Below are 20,558 nucleotides of genomic sequence, written 5' to 3'. Positions count from 1 at the left end.
GTTTAACATAAAGTCAGGGCTGACCCGGGACCATTGCTGTGAGTCACAGTGCGCAGCATAAAGGTCCTTTCACATCGGACGCAGGATGTGCTGCTAATGCTAACTGCTAACTAAAAGCAAAGGATCCAGAATTTGCTGCGCTGGCTGCTGAGCTCTGTGGGTTTTTGCAGCAGCTCTACCTGTACTAGATGCACCTGCTCCTTGTCGTTTCTGTCTCTGACTTTATGTCCTCTACAACAGTTTCTGGTTTTTTTGCTAGTTCTTCAAATGTTCAATAAAAACATGTATGCTAATTCATAACGAAGAAAGCTTTGTAATGAAGACTGTCATTTCCAAAACACTGTCACTCACTCACTCACCCACCCCCTCCCTCCTGGCTCACAGCTTCTTCTTCTTCTTGGTTGGCAACCAATGTCAAGGCGCATTACCGCCCCCTGGCTCACAGCTCAGTGGACATTTAGATGAGAAAATATATATTTGACACATTTAAGGAAAATACTAATAAAATAAAAATAAACAAAATAAATGTTCCCTTTAGAAATTTGTTTGCTCTTTTTTGCTCTATAAAATAGTTGTTTTCTTTTAGAATCACTCATCTTAGCAGTAGGATTTACATGAAAAGAAAAAAAAACAAATTAAGTTTGAGTGAAAATGTACATTTTTTGCACGCTCTGGTCAACTGACTCAGTGAATCAAATGACTCAAAAAACCCGATTCACTTTGGTGAGTGATTCATTAAAACTCGATTCAGTAAAAAGAATCAAATTTAACATCACTAATCACCGGTGTCGCGTCTGCACAGCTGTTTTATACGTGTCCTGTGGGGCGTGGCCGGGCAAGCCGGAGTGTCTCAAAGAAGTATCCACACGCCAAGACCAAGGGGGGGTCGTACCCCGTACATAAGGAATATGTAACGTTGTGGAGAGATATTCTTGATATGCTAGAGAACATGAGATTGAAAAGCCTGTGATATGTGAACGATTATGAAATTTCGTAACTAGCTTATAATGGAGATACAGAGAAAACTTGATTTGATCAATTCTCTAATAAAAAACAAATATGTTCCTATTAACACGGATACATAGTTTCAAATTTGAATGGTTTCTGATAGCAGACACATCACAAAGTATTCCTACACAGTATTTTATTCCGACACCTGCGACCGGAAGTACTTTTATTTGTTTGCGATATTACAATCGCTCAAGACACCGCCAGCCTTTTCAAGCTAACGAACACTGCCTCGCAATCATACACCACTTAATGGTAGGTTTGACTTCATTCTAATAACAACAGTACAGAGTTCCAGTAGAAAGTTAACGCTAGCAGCTCGGAGCCAAGTGCTCATTAGCTAAGATTAGCTTTCATGTGTTTTTGTGGTGTTTTTGCTAGCTTTACTTTGCTTTCCATTAGTCAAAGCTAATAAGCAAGCGAACCTTAGCAATTTAAGTCGGTTTAAACGAACTAAACACGTTCAGGGCGTTACAGTTACGAGCACTTTCCATGTTACATACTAATTGCATTATTATATTGCTAGTTGCTAAGCTAATACAGTTAAGCGGGTTAATGCTATCCGTGCCTGGAACTTGACGCCGGTTGCCTGACAACGGTAAATTAAAGAGATAGAACCGACTTGCATGCGAACCGGTGTGTGCTGCAGTTCATATCAGTGACGGCCGTGATGTACTGAACCCTGTATAACATACAGTTTTATCATTTGTTCTCGCTGCAGTGAGCTCTCTGTAAGCTGGACTAAGTTGTTGTTTCCAACTCGGTTGTGTAACCTCGCCGGATGGAGATGGACGACGAGCTGGATACCTTCATCAGGGAACGCAAGGCGAGGGTGGCAGAGGATAAAGCCTGTTTACAACAAGACCCCCCATACATGGAAATGAAGGTGGGTTAGAAATAGATCATTTTCAAGGCAAACATTTTGATAAGCATCTGAAAAACAACACATTTTAGACCAAATAAGACATTTATTGAAGTTAAACTTTAGCCGCCCTCTTTGCCGTTATACGCTGTAACTAAGAAGTAATGTGAATCTTCTTTTTCTTCTGACTGACAGGCAAAACCCTACCGAGGCTACGGGTCTACTGTTAAGGAGAACATCCCTCCTAAGTCAAAAGCACAGGGAAGAGGTATAGATCCTGGCCACAATTTGTCACGTCAGTTCATACTTTAAGTTAAATATTAGTTAAGTATTTCACTTGTCAGTTGAGATTTGTTTTGCATAACACTGTTTACCTTCTATCTCTGTTAAATGTTATGTGTTTTCAGAGGAGAGCTGCAGTGTGGGTCTCCCCCTTGGTGTGGAGTACGAGAGGAAGAAACAGAGGCTGCAGCACGAGCTTCGTATGGACTACAGGCGCTACATGACTGAGGTGACGGCCACACACTGCCCTGTTTATGTGTGTGTAACACTGTAGTGAGTTTGAGTTTTCAATCTATATGTGTCAAATGCTTATTCTAAATGTATACTTTTATGCTGCAAGTTAGCTATCGCTTGTCTCAGGTTTACAAAAAAAATCACATATCTTTTTCATTTTCTGAGAATTTTTCAGGTATCAAACTGTTTCCATTCTATAAATTGTTGGGGTTTAGTAGACCCAAACATCACAGTTTGTCACAATTCACCCAGCGCTATCATCACAGCCTAAAGAGAGCTGCTAGCATCACTGAGGTGGATTTAGACTTCTGTGGGGAATCTTTGTAGACTTTACTGATGTAAGTGGCTGAAATTGTTGCTGGCATTTATGCTTGTGTGTGCTACATTATCCATTAAGTAAATTGTGATTGTGTTTTATACATGATGCCAGCCGATAGCTACAAATAAAATGCTGGGACTTTTCCCCCACCTGGGTCCCCACTCTTTGTCATCTTCCTTTTTTTTCCAGTTTGTCCACTTCTTTGTACATATCCTCACATCCATTCCTATATCAGTCCCCTCTAGCAATTTGCTAACATTTGTGAGGCCTTAGATTGATTCTTGACATGTAGTTACATTTCCAAGGAGGTGCACTTTAGTTGCAATGTAGGGTTTCAGTTGGTTTTGCAGTTACAACGTAGCAATATCATGAATTTCCCGCTCAAGTGTAAATCTCCAGTAAGGAGGCAAATTTCACCAACTGACTGCCTGACCAGGTCACACCTTTAGATGTGTGTGACTGTGCTGAGTGGGGGTTTTCTCCCCATCGTGGAAAGGTTTGCTGGATAAGGATTTAGAATAAAATGGAGCATTGTTTCTTTGCAGTTTATTGGTGAGAAACTGTTCAATAAACTACATTTTTTTTAGACATAGTTCTGAGAGAGATTGCAGACAGATTTCTGTGGCGGTGGCTCGGGAGGTAGGACAGATCCTCTAATCGGACAGTTGGTGATTCGATGTCTTCCTTGGGCAAAATACTGAACTCCACTGAACCCCCAAAGTGTGAATGTGATGTTAGATAGAAAGGACTTGGACACATTGGGTGAATGAGGCATGTTGTATAAAGCGCTCGTCATGCTGTGTCACAAATATGACAAAGTTGTGTGGCAATTGAAAGACAGTCAGGAATAAGAAACATAGAAACCCAACTAAACATCTGCTCGGCCTGTTTATGTTGCTAATCCTGTGTTAAAAAGTAAAAAATAAGACAGTTTCAGTTGTTCTCCATGTAATACAGTGACACAAATGAAATATTACACACGTGACTGTAAACATTAGCGTTGTTGCGTACCTATCTGTACACCTGAGGTTGCAGCTCTAGCATCAAAGCCAGTTTTTAGATTCTAGCTACAGTCTGCTCATTAAGTTTACACCAGCGTTTCTTTCCTGTTTAATCTCTGCTTTTATTTTATGTTACAGAAAAAACAGTTTGAACCTGTTGAGACTGCAGGACCATTACTCCAGTTCAATAACAGGAGGCCTGTCAAGGTAATTGTCTTAATGTCTTTTATGATTTTAATATATTTGAAGATTAGATGCTTGGCCGAACAGAGTGACTGTGTGGATGTTTTTCATTATTAATAGCAGAAAATGAAGATACTTACTCATTATTACTGATTGGCTGCCAAAGTGGATGGCAGATGACAACAGTCCTGCTGAAAAGAATTTTCTCATTCGTTCATTTGGGATAAAACGGTTGTTTACCAAAACACTATAAACACAAAAGACTATAAACACAGTTAAGATGCACTGTGAAAGAGCCCACACGTGTTTTCATCAGTGATTCCCAATCCAGGCAATTTAGTGTAGCGGTTACTTCTACTGTTACCAGATGTTACATAAGCCATTATCCTGCATGAATCACCATGTGATTGTTGGGAGGATCATGTTGTGGCAGTGCTGAAGCTGTCCTTTTTCACATGTAGCACGCAGCAGTACAATGTCTGCTTGCTGGCACTATCTGTTGCTGGTACAGTCACACATCAAACAGACATTTTCCTTCCTACGTACAACTCTGTTGGGTCAGAGCTGAGAAACGTTCAGGGCTTCAGTGTGTGTATAAAAGATGGAGACCCCTCAATATGTGCACAAACACCATGTGAATGTTAGTGAAGACTAAAGTTAAAAACTAAGCTAAAACAATACAGCAGTGATTGACGTAGAAAGCTAAACACATTGAGTAAACTGTAGGGATGGGTATCGTTTAGGTTTTATCCGATACCGGTGCCAAACCGGTACTTTTGAAACGGTGCCGGTGGTTAAACGGTGCTCGAACCGGTGCTTAAAGAATGAAGAACACAAACTTTGTCCAAAAACCTCTCATGTTTAGCTGTTTTTTTTGTAACAAGATAACAATGTTATCCTTTTCTGCAGCTATAGGGCATATATGGTCTCACTCTTGGCTGGAAGCAGTGCTTAAACAATGGAAAAAACACAAACTTTGTCCAAAAACCTCTCATGTTTAACTGTTTTCCACTTTTTCTTTGGTCATTTTAGCCTTTTTGGCCAGGGTGAAGGGAGTATCTGCCATCAAACAAGAAGGCAGCCGCATGTAACTACGACGGTGTTTGCTAGTTCACCTTACATGCATTAATGTAATAATGTGGTTAGCCTACTCAACGTTAATTACACACGAACAACATGAAGCTACTCACGCAGAGGAGAACGGCTGCTGCTGCCATCATCATCCTCATCATTTCTGCTACGCTGGCAGGGCTAGGGGCCAGGACTCTACTCTTCGGGTTTTTGGGGGATGTTGTTAACTCCGGGTCCGATAACAGGCACCACACCCGCAGTAGATGTGCTCGGTGTGAGGTCTCGCAGCAAGCCATCAAACACGGCGCATTTCTCGGCTTAAAAAAAAACGCTATGCGTCGCCAGGTGTTTCATCAGATTCGAGGTGTTACCTCCTTTGACAGTATCACAGTATCAGCTTAAAGCACTTGTTGCAGGCTGCTGAGTTTGCATCTTTTGCTGTGAAGTACAGCCAGACTTTTGACCGCTTCGCCTTGGGCATTTTTAATCTGTAGCTCTGCTCTAAAAGAACGTATGTACCTGGCCCCGCCTACTATCCTTGCAAAGGTAAAATGATTGGCTAGAATCCAAAGTGTATCACAGCTCAGGAAATAAAACACCGAAATGTGCGCTGCTTTTCGGTCTGGTTACTACAGTTTATGTCAGACACCGGTGCCCATCCCTAGTAAACTGTTACAACAATAAAGGCTTTCATCTAACTTTATAAGCAATTTAAAGCTGTAAACTTTGAAATAGCACGACTCCAAGTGATACTCGTACAAATGCAGTAGTGACAGCTCGACAGTCCATTAATCCACTCTGATGTGATAATGAAAGATCAGACCGTAGCTTTGTTACTGTACTTGATTTCATCTAACATGATAAAACAAGCATGGTGGTTCGCACACAAGCCGCACAAGAAGGTCCTGAGTTCAATTCCACCATCAGGCCGGGGTCTTTCTGTGTGGAGTTTGCATGTTCTCCCCGTGTTTGCGTGGATTCCCTCCGGGTACTCTGGCTTCCTCCCGCCGTCCAAAGACATGCAGTTTGTGGGGTTAGGTTAATTGATTAATCTAAATTGCCCATAGGTGTGAATGCGGGAGCAAATGTGGGTGCGAATGGTTGTCTGTCTCTGTGTGTTAGCCCTGCAACAGACTGGCGACCTGTCCAGGGTGTACCCTGATGGTGTGTCCTCTAGCCACACCTGTCTGTGCTCAAACAGAAGGACGCAGCCACTCTAACAGAGGAGAGCAGAACGCTACACAGGCCTCTGTGCCTAGCTGAGGATGAAGAGAGGCAGTCACCAGCACTCATGAGGCATCGAGACAGGCTGGGGAGGCCAACGGACCAAGAGTCAGAGGAAGAGGAGCGTAAAGATGAACTGGAGCTGATTGAAGGGACGAGACGTATGGCAGTTAATGGCAATCATGAGAAGAGACGACCTACAAAGACCGATGGCAGGTAGAAGTTGTTTTGTTTTTGTAGTGTTGCTTTATGTGTTTATGATAAAAATAGTGTTAAAGATAGTGACTTCTTTCTCCCTCATTTTATTTGTGTGTTTAGGGAAGATTCAGCTGGTGTTACCAGAGATGGACAGACATCCAGAGTGCGGAACAAATCTGCAGATGCTGAGTTTGCCACCGGTCTTTTAATAGGTAAAAAGACTTCCTCTGAAAATACAGTTAAAAACTTATGAAATCTTTAAATGTGAAAAAGAATTATTGAAAATGAATTCAAGGTTTCAGATGCGGTCCCGTGTTTTCAGGAACAGCTGATACACGTGAGGCTTTGCAGAGGAGGAAGGAGCGCTACCGACAGGAGCTGCAGGAGCAGATAGCTGAGCAGCACCGCAACAAGAAGAGGTGCGTCTTTATTTATGGTGCTCACTAGAAGCCCTAAATATTTCACCACTTTAGGCACTTAGTTATGACTTGCAGAGGCAGCAGAAATGCAGAAATGGATACAAGCGGACAATTGTTTGTGTCTTTGTTTCAGGGAAAAAGATTTCGAGTTGAAAGTCGCAGCAACAGGAATAAATGACCCTGAGAAACAGGTCAGCTTACAGCTCGTAAGCAACTCTCCTTTACTCTGAGAATGTTTATACTGGATATTTATCAGCTGTTTCTTTATCCAGCCGGACCGAATCAGACAGTTTGGACTGAGCAGAAGAAAAGGTGGCCAGGTGTCAGATCCTGTAACCACAGGTGATAGATCATCATCAAGTGCTCTACCTGACATCGAGAAGATTGGTGCTAGAGAGAGGGAAATGCCTCCCCCCGAGCAGGCTCACGTGGCCTTCCAGTCCCCTTTGCTGGAGTATAGCTCTGCTCTGGGCTTAGCTGGAGGTGGTTTGCCTCCCAACAGCCAGCCTGCCAACCCTGTGACGTCCATGGACATCCCTAGGTAGTAATACGAAACTTTACACCAGTTCCAGTCTGAATGATTTCATAATGCAACACTTGAGATTAGGACAGGAGGCAACACTTGAGCAGCAAGTTTGTTGACAGTGGAGCCAAATATGTCTGCATTGTTTTCATAAAGAAGTCAGTTAATAATAGCGATGATGTCATGCTGTAATCAGTCCAATGTGAGTTTTAATGTGAAGAAGCATCAGCAGGACATGTTTAAATGAACTGAATGCAGCTGTGGAAGAGTAAACAGAATATAAAGGCCCATGTCAGTGAGATCAAAACAGTAATGACTGATAATACACCGTTTTGTTTTGGGAATCAGTGTCCAGTATGTGTTTGTGTGTTAAGAATCTGGATCCAGCAGAATCGACAAACACTGCAGTTAACGTTGTTCAATATAAAGATATATATCGGAAGACGATATGAAAACGTCTATCGTTTCATATTATACGCTATCGTTTGTTTTGTGGTGTCACAAAATAAACTGTTTACGGCAATATTTTTTCATCGTTTTGATGGTCACTGTAAAAATTTTTTGAAGTTCTCCCTTTTTCTTATATTTAATATAACCACACTACAGACGGACAAGCGACTGTTTTTATGCGTTGTCATTAGCAACAACGATCACGTGGCTCCGCTGTCCGCATGTTTATTTTCCACATAAACCTTTCACAATAAAGTTGAAGAATATGAGATTTTTCAAAATAAATTGAATCACGTGAAATAGTGTGCAGAGTGTTTACGGACGAGAAGCTAAAGAGAGCCGTCAGGTGCTAAAAAACCTTAGAACAGGCAGCACGCCGTGTAATAAATACTCACAAAGAAAATTGTGGCCGTTTCAACTTATGTAACACTCGACTCCAGGTACACGACGCCCAGCTGAAAACACTTCACGCAAGTCGAGTTGCGTGAGATTCACAGAGTTCACAGATAATGTAAAATTTTTGTGATACATATTGTTGTCGGGACGATAAATGTCTTATATCGGGATATGAGATTTTGGTCATATCGCACAGCCCCAACTGCAGTTAATGAAAAGGACCTTAAAGAGAAACTAGAATGAAACTCTTTTGATTGACTGTTGCAGGTCTTCATGAACCCTTTTAAGACACTTAAAAAAACACTAACTAGTCCCAGTCCCAGCTGAATCCAGAAATTCATTCAGGATTTATTATTTTATTTAGTTACAAATCACATGTTTTGAAATGGTTCCTCCCCAGATATCCTCTGTTTCATCCCCGCCCACCTCCTTCAGTGAGCGATGCATACAGAAGCCCCTACATAGAGCCACATCACTACTACGCCAACAGAAGCATGCTTGATCCAAACATGGCCTACTGTAAGTCCGGGTCTCTGTTACACGGGAGTAAAAACACTTTCTGGTCTACATCAGAAAATGTGATCAGAGTATAACTGGTATATTAGACAGGTGTTCTACTGTTAGCTTATTATGTGATTGATTTTCTTTCAGATGGGCACATGCCTGCTCCTGGTGCTGGCTTTCCCACGCCCTACTTGAATGTACCGCCGGGGGAAGCCGTGCCCAGCCAGCTTGGTAACCACAGCCCTCACAGCCAGCACAGCGACAGCAGCTTTCCAGAGCCTCCTATGCAGTAAATATCTACTCTTACAGTTTTCTAGAAGCCAAGATGGCAGTAATTATATCTGTTATACCTACACGCACACAATCATATTAGTGCATCCTGCTCAGGCCAAATAAACTCATTTTAGTCTCCAACAGAATGGTAAGGACGTGGCTTTAACTCCTGTTTGTGTTTGCTGTGAGACATGGTAGTAAGACACGCCAACCAAAGTGCTCATCGGGTCTCAACTACTCCAACAGGCCCAGCAACGAGACGGCTACTGGGCCATCACGAGCCAACATATTCCCTTCAGAGAGATCCAGATCAGCCAGGGAAAGGATTTTGAGCTACAGGGATGCTCTGAAACAACAGGTAGGGGGGTGGGGGCTTTAAATCACCAGAGAAGTATTCAGAACTGTTCATATTTAAAGGTAAATAAATTTGGCCATCACAGACATTTGTGGTGATGATGTTGCTGGGCTCCTCCTTTGTTATTTGGCTGAAAACAGTATTGGTAGAGAGTTGAAGGTAATGGAATTTCACTGCATCTTAGCGTGTGATGTGTTGACAGGAAGCTTCCACGAGTGGAAACGGCGAGCTTTACAGCAAGGTAAAATAGATGTTAGTTAGTGTAATGTAATGTAAGTAATGTAAGTTATATGGAGTCAAAAGGTCCTTCTGTATTAGTCGAGTAGCTGTAGAAGTAATTCTGAGATCCTCCTCTGTTCAGTTACTTCATAACCAAATCCCACCCTGACCCCTTTTATTGTGAAAATCCTCTTTCCTTCTGCTTAGCGTGCATTTTTCCCTGGTCTTCTCTCTAGCATACAAGATCACTGCAGACTCCCTAAAATGTTTTCCAGGTAGTTCCTCGCTGTGCTTTGGTTCCTTGTCGTTCTGGTGCAGTAATAACTTAATTCTTCTGCTTTTTTTTGGTTCCATATTTGCAGCCCATGTTTGAAAGCTTCTGATAAACTGAGCTGAAATGTAAAACTTGGAACACATGAAGTCAACATAAGATATTCAGTTTTACTTTTCTTTTTTTTTTTTATGTTTTTGAATTTATATAATAGGCATCTTGACACATTTAATGAGAAAACAGTGGTAACATTCATCACTGAGGCTTACTGTCTTCATCAATTGGCCAGATAGTTGTGGTGAAAATAGAACATTTCACAGTGTCTTGGGAACATAGTTGTTGATTGCTGACATTTGATGAGTGTTGAATAAACAGAGAAATACTGTTTGTTAGATCCAGGAGCAACAGGAGCGGAGGCATCAGGAGAGGGAGGAGAGGGAGCGTTACGAGGCTCAGCTGGAGGCTGACATGAAGAACCACCAGCCCTGGGGGAGAGGCGGAGGAGGAGCGCCGCTGAGGGACAGCACTGGAAATCTCATTGGTATGTCCCGCTGTGCACCGTCTTTTTATAGTGTGCAGCATGTTACGAATTCAGACGAGCTGTTCTAACTTATTCTGCCTGACTCTGCAGCTGATCTCAGTCAGATGCACAAGCTGAACGAGGAGGCGTACAGCAACCCGGAGCAGCGGCAGAGGAGAGCCACGGCTGCTGCGGCAGCCAGCCGGACTGAGCACCTGGACCCCAATGAGAGGGTTTCTGGTAGTGTGGCATCCATACCACTAGAAATATGACTTTGCTTTGTTTAGCTTTGTTTTGCTATCAGATTATTGTTGACATCACAGCCTGCACTCTCAATAACACAAAGAAAAGTTGACACTTGTAAGCTAAAATTATTTCCATTGAAGCCCCAGAGAAAACTACAGTGTGGTATTTAAATCTTGATTGAAGGGAGAAAATTCCACACGGCTATAAAACGCAAAGAAAACTGGCTGTTTGTTCAGAAACTGGCATCACCACCGAGTAGCACATCAGAATATCCAGAAACAACAGCATTGAGACTGATACTTTTATTTTGAAAGATCTGTTTCATGTTTTGTAGGCTTCACCCATGTACAAACACCGCAGTTTGCCAGAGGCAAAGTATTTGCCAGCCAGCCCACAGAGCAACAGCTCCAGGAGCAGGACAAGTACAAAGCTTACCTCAAACAGCAGGTACAAGGCTACGCCGCTGGGGGCATTTCTCCTGTCGGTATTATATGCTATGCTGTGTTGTTGAAAATCGCTGATGGTTTAGTTCTTGATCAGCCTGCATTTGTTTGCAGATCGAGGAGAAAATGCGTAAAAGGGCAGAAGAGAGAGAACGAATCAGGATGGAGGAAGAGAAGGAGGAGAAGAGGCTGGCAGAGCAGAGGGCTCGCATCCAGAGGGAGTACGAGGAGGAGCAAGAGAGGAAGAAACGAAAGGAAATGGAGGTGAGAAGCTAAAATCTGAAGGAGAGAAAGGCTTCCTCTCTGACTAAGTCACTTTGAGTACTTTGGCAGGTAGGGCTGTTCGATATAACGATATATATCGGATGACAATATAAAAACGTCTATCGTTTCATTTTACGCTATCGTTTGTTTCGTGGTGTCGCAAAATAAACTGTTTACGGCAATATTTTTTCATTATTTTGATGGTCACTGTAGTGGCTATATTTTCCTGAAGTTCTCTCTTTCTCTTATATTTAATATAACCACACTACAGACGGACAAGCGCTTGTTTTTATGCCGTGTCCGCTTGTTTATTTTCCACAAACCTTTCACAATAAAGCTCAAGATCCTGTTGAGACTTTTCAAAATAAACTGAATAGGGCTGCCACAAACGATTATTTTGATAGTCGACTAGTCACCGATTATTTTTGCGATTAGTCGACTAATCAGATCATGCATCCATTGGACGTAAAATGTACAGCTTATTGCACCAGCATGCGTCTGCTCTTATATAACTATCATTAGCTTACAGCTTGAAGTGTTTAAGGTATGTGCTAACTAAAAATAAAGACAAGATGATAGTTTATTACACTTTTAATGAAATTTGCAGATTGTTTCAGTGAAGTTTAATAAACTCAGCCGTCTGCTCCTTGCTATCTAAAATATAACAGGACACCGGAGTATATTCTCGAACATCTCACACTTCTGATAATCAGTTGTCTGCTTGACGTTTATTCAGCTGTGCAAAAACTATAACTTTATTTCTCAGCCAAACCAATTTACTCAGGAACAAATAAAATACTAAAAAAAAGCCAAACAATAACATTTTTAAGTTATCTAAGTGACTTATATTACATGTTTAACCTGAGTAGCGAAAGACGGCGGTGAGTTTGAAAACGATTTGCCGGGAGTCCGATGTTCTCACCGACTCTAATGAGCCTAGAACCTCGGCTCGCTATCGAGCTGGTGGGTAACAGACGTCTCCGAAAACGTCGGAGCGCTTTTGAAAATATGTGGTGTCTTGATAGACTGAGCAGATATTTGAGGTTTACACAGCTACATTCTCACCTGAAAATATGTTAAACGTTTATTTTGTGACCCAGAAAGAATAATAAGAGTAATATTAAAACTAACTAGCTGCCGCCATTGTTGACAACTGCGCTGGGCCGCGCTATGAATTCTGGGACACAGTTTCTTCTTCTTCGGGGTTTAACGGCAGCTGGCATCCTTGTACATGCAGTGCTGCCATCTTCTGTTTCAGTCCGTTATTACACTCTTAAATACTACTACTTATTCCTGCGTCTTTTGGGATCTTACAAAGCTTCAAACGACGCGTCGACTATTAAATTAGTCGTCGACGATTTTAATAGTCGACGTAATCGTGACTAGTCGACTAATCGTGGCAGCCCTAAAACTGAATCACGTGAAAGATGCAGAGTATTTACGGATGAGAAGCAAAAAAGAGCCGTCAGGTGCTAAAATATAAACCTTAGACTCAAACGTTAGAACAGGCTTTTCCCCGCAGCACGCTGTGTAATAAATACAAAGAAAACGCCGGCCGTTACAACCTATGTCTAAAAATGTATCGTTTCATGCATCAGTTAAAACACTCGACTCCAGGTACACGACGCCCAGCTGGAAACACTTCACGCAAGTCGAGCTGCCCGAGATTCACAGAATTTACAGAAAATGTTACATTTTTGTGATTTATATCGTTATCGGACGATAGATGTCTTAATATCGGGATATGAGATTTTGGTCATATCGCACAGCCCTATTGGCAGGTGTTTTTATGCCTCTCTGTTGACCGATCTTTTCCGTGCTGTGCAAGATGTAGTCATGAAACTGTGCAGATGTGTAGCTGAATTTAAAATCAAGTCCAGAGATGGGCGTTGGCCAACCCCTACAGAGTGAACACGCATGTAGTAACAAGTGCACACAGGTTGGACTGTAAAGCATGTTGCTGGGGATTGTGGATGTTGTGATGGTCTCTACTTATAACACATTGCAAGTCTTTCTCATTTCGCTAAATCTTTGTCTTGTGTACTTCCTCTAATATTTTACTGTCTTTCTCTCAGCAAAAGGCCAAGAATGAGGAGCTGATTCAGCTGGCTGAACAGAGGAAGAAGGAAGCTGAGAGGATAAAGAAGGAAGCAGAGGAGAAGGAGAGTGCGATACTGAGGAGACAGTATGAGAGCGAGAGACAGGCACGAGTGGAAGAGGTCAGTTCACAGATGTACAGCAAATGCTATCACACTGTCCATTGTTTGACTTGATGCCTACTTAATAATCCAGGTAACAAAATCCCAGAAAGCAGATTGTCCCAATCATTAATCACTATGAGCACTGATCAGAAAAAGCTGGGGAATGGCTGAAATCACAGGACTGTAACATGGTGAAAGATCCATTTTAGCACCCTCGGTGGGTCAGAGACGCTCATTCCCTTTTCACATAAATGGTCTCTGTGACTCTGTGATCCTGCTTCAGTGATGAACTTGTACACCTCCTGGACAGAGACGGAGTCACTATGAGCTGGTAAATAGCCGGTTGAGTCCCAGCGTGATGAGGTAGCTCTTCTGTGTTGAGCCATCTGCTCAGCCAGAAGTTGTTTGGTTTTCAATGCTTTGGCACTTGAACTCCAGGGCTAGTATCTCAGGAGTGTGTGTGTGTGTGTGTGTTGGAAAGTGCTTAGGCATGGATAGATTGGGTGATTGAGAAAGTGCTTTGAGTGTTTAAATTGGGCAGAACGGTAAATACCAGTCCAGTTACTATACTGGTCTTTGTGCTGAGGGACCCGATCCTCGAGGTTGGATCTCGCTGAGTCCAGATGAACAAAATGAACTCGATTACTCGACTTACGAAATTCTCATTTTTGTTAACTGTTTACACTTATTGTGAAACACAATCATTTGCAGTACTATCAGGGTTAAAGTCAGTTTGTACAAGGAACAGTTAGAGAAATATGAGATGCGAAGCAGACATTTGATGTTGAAGAATAAAAGTCATCATCCTCCATGTGACCAAATATATGCTCAGGTGTTGTATTTGTGTTTCATATTTCAAGACACACATAACTACAAAGACCAGCTGACCACCAACATACAAATACTGTATGTGTCTGTGTGTTCACTTGAATTATTTGAAGACACCCCTTCAGTATTTTGATCCAAATACCAAACAGTGCCACTATTTGGTTTATCCATTCCCACACCAGTGGAGTTGAGCTACCATGCATGGTGCTGGTGTGAGCACTGGGAGCAATTAGTTGGGGTTCAATGTTTTGTCCAAGGACACTCTGACAGATGGACAAGCCTGTCAGCCCTGTGGTTAGTGGGCCACCTACCTCCTGGGCGACAGCTGCTTCTTTCAATTTCTTTCCTTTGATTAGCTTTCAAGATGAAAATGGCCGTCGCCGATTCCACTCAGGACACTCTCACTCAGTTCAGATCACTTCAGTCATGCTTTACTGGCATGATGGTTTCTGAAAAAGATATTCTCAAAGCACCAAAATACTATTAACAGTAGAACAATATAAACATGGTGATGGGGAAAAAATAAAATGAAACAATTTTTATATCACTATGTTTCATTAAATAAAGCTGTGTGTGTGTGTGTGTGTGTGTGTGTGTGTGTGTGTGGCTACACTGCTATACCCTTCTTGGAATAACATCCAAATATTCTGAACAATAAATTTCAAATAATCAGTTGGCTTATATTAACTGTAGTATTTTAAAGTGTTATGTAGTAAATCACAAGCTGTGTGTCTTCAGGTCCACAGGGAACCCTCACCTCCAATCCCCACTCTGCAGAAGAAATGTGGTATTCACCAGTATACCCCCAGACCTCCCACTGTTGACAGCCAACACTCTACAGTCCCATCGTCTGTAAGTCTCTTACACACACACACACACACACACACACACACACACTGAGTAACACTTACTGTGTCAGTTTCAGCCTGCTACACATGAACAAATTAATGTCATGTCTCTTATGCATAACTTTTCAGAGTTACTCAGGTCACAGTTAGCCGGTGCTAACTACCTGCAACAAGTCTTTTCTACAAGTGTTTGCACAGATCACATCTGTACTTTGATGAATGATGCTGTGAAAGGCATTAAAGTAAAAGTGACCCATGACTGAATGACAACGTTACCAGCAGTGTTGTGTATTTAATATTTGAAAGGCTTAAACGCAGGCTACTATATCTGCACTGTTTTTAAAACATTTCTGGGTCCAGTTTAGTTAAAAGTTAGAAAACATTTAGTTTAGTTCTCTGTAATAGAATATTTTCTGCTAAAATCCTTCATGAATTATTCTTTTTGTTTTTAAGGAGCGGTCTCTGTCCGGTCTGCAGTCCCCTCCCGTCCCTGCTTGTAGGAACCAGTTGCGAGCTGCAGGTACTGTGTGAGAGCAAACATAGACGCCTCTGATCATATCTGCAGGATCTTTGTGTTGGGTTCAGTCTCCCATAAACAGTGTTAAATTTTCTTTGACACTTAGAGTGAGCCGTCCTTTCTTACACATTGACTCTGCTGTGTTTCTTTAACGTTTTGTAGTGGGCGAAGGTTGGTGCTGAGAAGGGTAATGATATTGAAAACACAGTTTCAGCTATAGACTGTGTGTGTTTTAGGAGACCGTTGCGATCTGTTCAGTGAGCTGTCAGCATTGCGTCGGCAGCTCCGCAATGAACAAAAACGCCTGGAAGGTGACCTGCAGCAGGCGGATTGGGAGGATTTAGAGTCTCCTCTGAATAACAGGTAAAACACATTCATCACTCATGCTGTAACCTTTGGCATACTAATGGATGCATATACATTTATCAGACTATATATTGGATTTAGCTGTGCATCAGTTAATGCACATTGCATACTTAGATATTTCATATTGTAACCACCAGAAGTGTTCTTCTCTGTGTTTGTCGACGAGCAGCTTTGCAGGCTGTTGCTGTCATGTTGTCACCAGGGGACTGTGTTACAGGTTGCTCTTAGTTGTGCTGTTGTTTGTCCTTCAGAAAGCCATGAAGAAGAGTGACGTTAGCAAATGCAAAGAGCTCAAGTGAAACCGAGTGTTTAATACACACTATCATTCGCATTGAGCTACAATACCAGTAAAAGTTTGGTCACAGCTTCTTATTTAATGGTTTTATTTTCATGACTATTTACATTGTAGATTCTCACTGAAGGGATCAGAACTTTGAATGAACACATTTGGAATTATGTAGTAAACAAAATAGTGTGAAATAACTCCAAACATGTTTTATATTTTAGATTCCTCCAAATAGCCGTCAGCCCTTTGATTACTGCTTTGCACACTCTTGGTATTCTCTCCATGAGCTTCATGAGGTCGTCACCTGAGATGGTTTCCAACAGTCTTGAAGGAGTTCCCAGAGATGCTGAGCACATGTTGGTCCTTTTGGTCCTTTTGCCTTCACTCTGCGCTCCATCTCATCCCAAACCATCTCCACAGGTTTAGGTCAGGTCACTGTGGAGGCCAGGCCATAAGGCGCAGCACTCCATCACTCTCCTTCTCGGTCACACAGCCTGGAGGTCTGTTTGGGGTCATTGTCCTGTTGAAAAATAAATGATGGGCCAACTAAACGTAAACCAGATGGGATGGCATGTTGCTACAGGACGCTGTGGTAGCCATGCTGGGTCAGTGTGCCTCTTGGTCTTCCTTTCCTGGGTCGTCCTCATGTGAGACAGTTTCATCGTAGAGCTTGATGGTTTTTGCGACTGCACTTGGTGGACACATTACACAACAAGTGGACAAATTTTAGCAATTTTCTGACTGACCTTCAGTTCTTAAAGTAATGATGGACTGTCATTTGTCTTTACTTAGCTGATTGGTTCCCACTTGTGTGGGAAAATTCTAGCAGATGAGCAGTTACTGAAATACTGAGAGCAGTTTGTCTGGCACCAACAACTATTCGATGTTCAAAGTGACCTAAACCACCTTTCCTTCCCTTTGTGATGTGATTGGCTGACTGGGTATTTATGTTAACAACCACTTGAAGAGATGCAAGTGGCTGTTAACGCTTTGTATAGTTGTGCTTGTACAGTCTGATTCTGTATGTTTACAATGTCTCCCCTTTCTCTCTTCTCATTCTTCATTGTACTGTCCTCACACACAAGTTTTCCACTGACAAAAGCAGCTGGTGGGCGGTGGGGTGGGTGGGAGTTGAGGAGATGAGATAAACAAGCGTCTGTGCAAGTGCAGACTTACTGAGTTATAATTTAAAAATCAAACCAGCAGTCAGAAATAACCTCCATCTCATCTCTCATTTGATCATAATGAGTCAGTGTGCCACTCTGCACACGCGGGCATAAACATCCAGACATGTTTGTGTTGGTATATGTGGAGATGCAACATGAAATTACAGCGAGGCAGACTAGATGTAGATCAATGACTGAATCATGGAAATGAGTTAAAAAGCTTGGCGACCTATTGCTTATCGCTTTGACCGTCGTTGATCCTCGGCATTGTCTACCAGTACAGCCAAACTCAGAAAAAAGACTAAAGTCTGCTCTGCTTTTCATAGAGACTGATATTTCTGTGTGTACACCTGTTTCCATTCCTCCAGGTATCGCGAGCGTCCTGTGGTGGATGTGTTTGATATGGCCAGGCTGAGGCTCCAGGCTCCGATTCGTAGGCCTAACTCTAGATATACAGAGCCACGAAATTTGTTACGGATCCACGACTCCCTTCAGCTCAAGTACAGAGGTAACACAGTGATCTCAAAGTGTTGACTGTACTCATTTAATAACCAACATTACTTCACTATTATTGGTTTACATTTACTTCTAATGTGGTAGATGAAGAATTGAGGTTGGACTCCAGTGAAGATCCTAAACTAGTGGAAGTAGGTGGGACCAGCAGACGGAGGCGGGACTACAGGGATTCATATCACCAGTTGAGCAGCCAGAGGTCTACGGTCCAGGACGGTCAGACTTTATTTCAATTATTTTTTTACCCTGTTATTACTTTTCAACAGCAGGTCCAGGCCCAAAGTGCCATCCATTGTTCATATTAAAGATATCCTACTTGTGTTGCAGATTATTTCGACCTGTCCCCACCACAGCAAAATGATCTACTGGTGAGAAATAATGTTTAAGCTGCACAAAAATCCTGTGATTTGTACCGTATCCACCAGCTTGTAGTTATTAGAGTGGAACTGTGAAAAGAGCTGTGTGTATTTCAGAGGAGCGAGACCAGGGGATCTGCAAGAGGTTCTCTGCTGGAGTCAGAGAGTGCTTTCATTGGTAAGACATGCTGAAATAAAAGCATTTTACTGCCGGTGAAATCCACATTCTCCTTTTGAGCCATAGAGCTGCAGGCGTTTCACTGACTTCACAAGACCCGAGTCTTCATGGCAGACAGCCATCGCGAGTTCTTTGAGCTGTTACTGTACTGACATCGTTTGTTCTCTGGATCACAAACATAATTTACCTCCTGCTGGTTGTGCCTCATGTTTAAGTGTTGTTCAGCTCATGCTGGAGAAGTATGACGCACACTTGGATGTATCTTATTATTGAGAAAGTTTATATTTTATTGGGGCCAAATTGTGTACTGCAAAATGACATCTGGAACTTTTTAATGTTGAGGATGCTTTAAGTGACAAGGATCACATAAAAAGTTGCGGCGATGTTTGAAATGACTGACTTTGATTGTGTGTGTTAAGACCCTCTAGGCGATGGCTCGTCAGTGCTGCAAACCCCAGAACCCGAGAAGACTCGTCAGCTGTCGGCCCGGGAGAGGAGGAGGCTTTCCAGACAGTCACAGCGCCCACAGGTGTTCTTCCTAAAAACCATCCGCGAGTCCTGGTCAAACACGAAGTTTATTTGCTGAAGTTTTAACTTTTTTCTTCCCTTTTTTCAGGAGCGAGCTGCTTCTGGCCACCCTGTTGGTCGTCATGATGATTACTCCGACCACGCAGTAACCAGACAGCGGCAGAATGAGGATGGGGAATGGGGAAACCAGAAGAGGACGGGTCATCAGGCTCTCAGTCGTCGTGGCAACACAGCTGGTACGACTTCATATTTTTTGTGTAAATAAGTTTCTCGTTGTATAAAAGCCCAGGCCAGGATTGCTCATCTTCAGGAATATGAAGCTCATGGTCTAATATATCGATCATTATAAAATTCTAACAATATATATTAAGCAAATATTTGTTCTTATATAAAGGATGCATTGTAGCCGCCTGTTTCCAGCTTGTTAATAACACAGTGAAGATTTATGTTTTCTGTGTTCACTTGTTTTTCTTCAGCACCGCTGGATCTGTCTGACGACGACGCCTCTCCTCCGCGGTTTTCTCTTCATAATCGTCAGGGCTCTATAGAAACCGATCGCTGGATACGGCCAGAAACATCGGACACGCTGAAGTGTTTACACCATGTGATAAGAAGGGAGCGGCTGGCAACGTAGCACCTTGTCTCCTAAGATTTGGAGGTGTAAGTTACTGTGAAGGCAAAGATGTTTCTCTTTTTTCCTGTTGAAACCTCAGTGTCGTAATCCACTGTGGGAACCCTCGTGTTCTTTTACATGTAAATTATTTTTTTATTGAATATATTTTTAAATAAACTATATTTTACTTTTATGTACTGTTTTGGTTTGCTTCCTTTTACAAGACATCACATCGCTAAAGCAAATTGCTCCTGTAATTTATGTTCATGTCAACAATTTTCCCTCAATTATTCAAAGGTTCATTTTCTCCCTTTTCATTCATATTGCATGGCTAAATTAAGAATTCACTGTTGCATGTAAATATGAATTACATATGCCAAGTCATGCAAAGTAGCATTAAGTCATTAAGAAGGCCATGTCACGATGCTGGAATTTCAAATGCAATACTATTTTCAGTACCACGGAGAAGAATTTGATCCTGCAGCAACAGAAGTTATAGCAGCCGAGACAAACTGATTTTAACACAAGTTACAGGTTTTATCAAAATGAGTAATTTTCAGATTAAGCTTTGATCTTTTTGCATTTTATTTTTAGCAAATTTAGATAATTTTCTCTCATACTGTCAGAGTAAAATATTTTGAACCTATTCATAAACAAGTCTAAAAAATGTCGAAGAAGAGCATTACAGAACAGTTTCAAATACACTTTGGATATATTGTGGCATCAGTTGCAGCGTCTCTTATCCAGCGTTCAGTATTGTGCTTTTCACTCAGTCTGCAGGTCTTCACATCCTCAGCTTTGCTCTGCTCTGGATTTCATTCTTATTTGCTCGGGTTAGTTCTCCACACTCTCCTGAGTTCAGCTACGCTTACTGCTTACCCTGCTGCTCCGCA

The 20,558-nt window shown here is 42.1% G+C and overlaps 1 protein-coding gene across 7 annotated transcripts; it reads left to right on the top strand.

Annotated features, from left to right (window-relative positions):
* The first annotated feature begins 865 nt into the window (after positions 1–865).
* Positions 866–19,858, top strand: LOC102082506 (centrosome and spindle pole-associated protein 1). Of its 7 annotated transcripts, none has more exons than XM_025898448.1 (29): positions 866–1,263; positions 1,730–1,894; positions 2,066–2,165; positions 2,278–2,381; positions 3,845–3,913; positions 6,138–6,400; positions 6,503–6,594; positions 6,678–6,801; positions 6,935–6,992; positions 7,074–7,342; positions 8,571–8,689; positions 8,822–8,963; positions 9,194–9,305; positions 9,505–9,543; positions 10,186–10,333; positions 10,424–10,552; positions 10,893–11,005; positions 11,116–11,265; positions 13,341–13,484; positions 15,033–15,146; positions 15,596–15,662; positions 15,896–16,022; positions 17,846–17,985; positions 18,078–18,206; positions 18,318–18,358; positions 18,464–18,524; positions 18,944–19,053; positions 19,141–19,288; positions 19,529–19,858. In XM_025898448.1, the coding sequence occupies exons 2-29, from the start codon at positions 1,790–1,792 to the stop codon at positions 19,684–19,686; spliced, it is 3,375 nt and encodes a 1,124-aa protein (XP_025754233.1). In that variant the 5' UTR covers positions 866–1,263; positions 1,730–1,789; the 3' UTR covers positions 19,687–19,858. The 7 variants fall into 7 exon arrangements, with proteins under 7 accessions (XP_025754233.1, XP_025754250.1, XP_025754245.1 ...); XM_025898465.1 differs by having other exon boundaries at positions 867–1,263; positions 2,066–2,138; XM_025898460.1 differs by having other exon boundaries at positions 867–1,263; positions 6,162–6,400.
* Positions 19,859–20,558: the final 700 nt, after the last annotated feature.

This window comes from Oreochromis niloticus, linkage group LG2 (assembly GCF_001858045.2).
Source record: "Oreochromis niloticus isolate F11D_XX linkage group LG2, O_niloticus_UMD_NMBU, whole genome shotgun sequence".
Lineage (NCBI taxonomy): Eukaryota > Metazoa > Chordata > Actinopteri > Cichliformes > Cichlidae > Oreochromis > Oreochromis niloticus.
The sequence above is the reverse complement of the archived record's forward strand: the minus strand, read 5'-3'. Positions and strand labels throughout refer to the sequence as shown.

Excerpts from the sequence above, each read along its gene's own strand:
- LOC102082506 (XM_025898448.1), top strand. The coding sequence starts at position 1,790 with ATGGAGATGGACGACGAGCTGGATACCTTCATCAGGGAACGCAAGGCG. Across the intron at positions 11,006-11,115 it reads AAGCTTACCTCAAACAGCAG|ATCGAGGAGAAAATGCGTAA; the intron begins GTACAAGGCTAC and ends ATTTGTTTGCAG. Across the intron at positions 16,023-17,845 it reads GAGTCTCCTCTGAATAACAG|GTATCGCGAGCGTCCTGTGG; the intron begins GTAAAACACATT and ends CCATTCCTCCAG.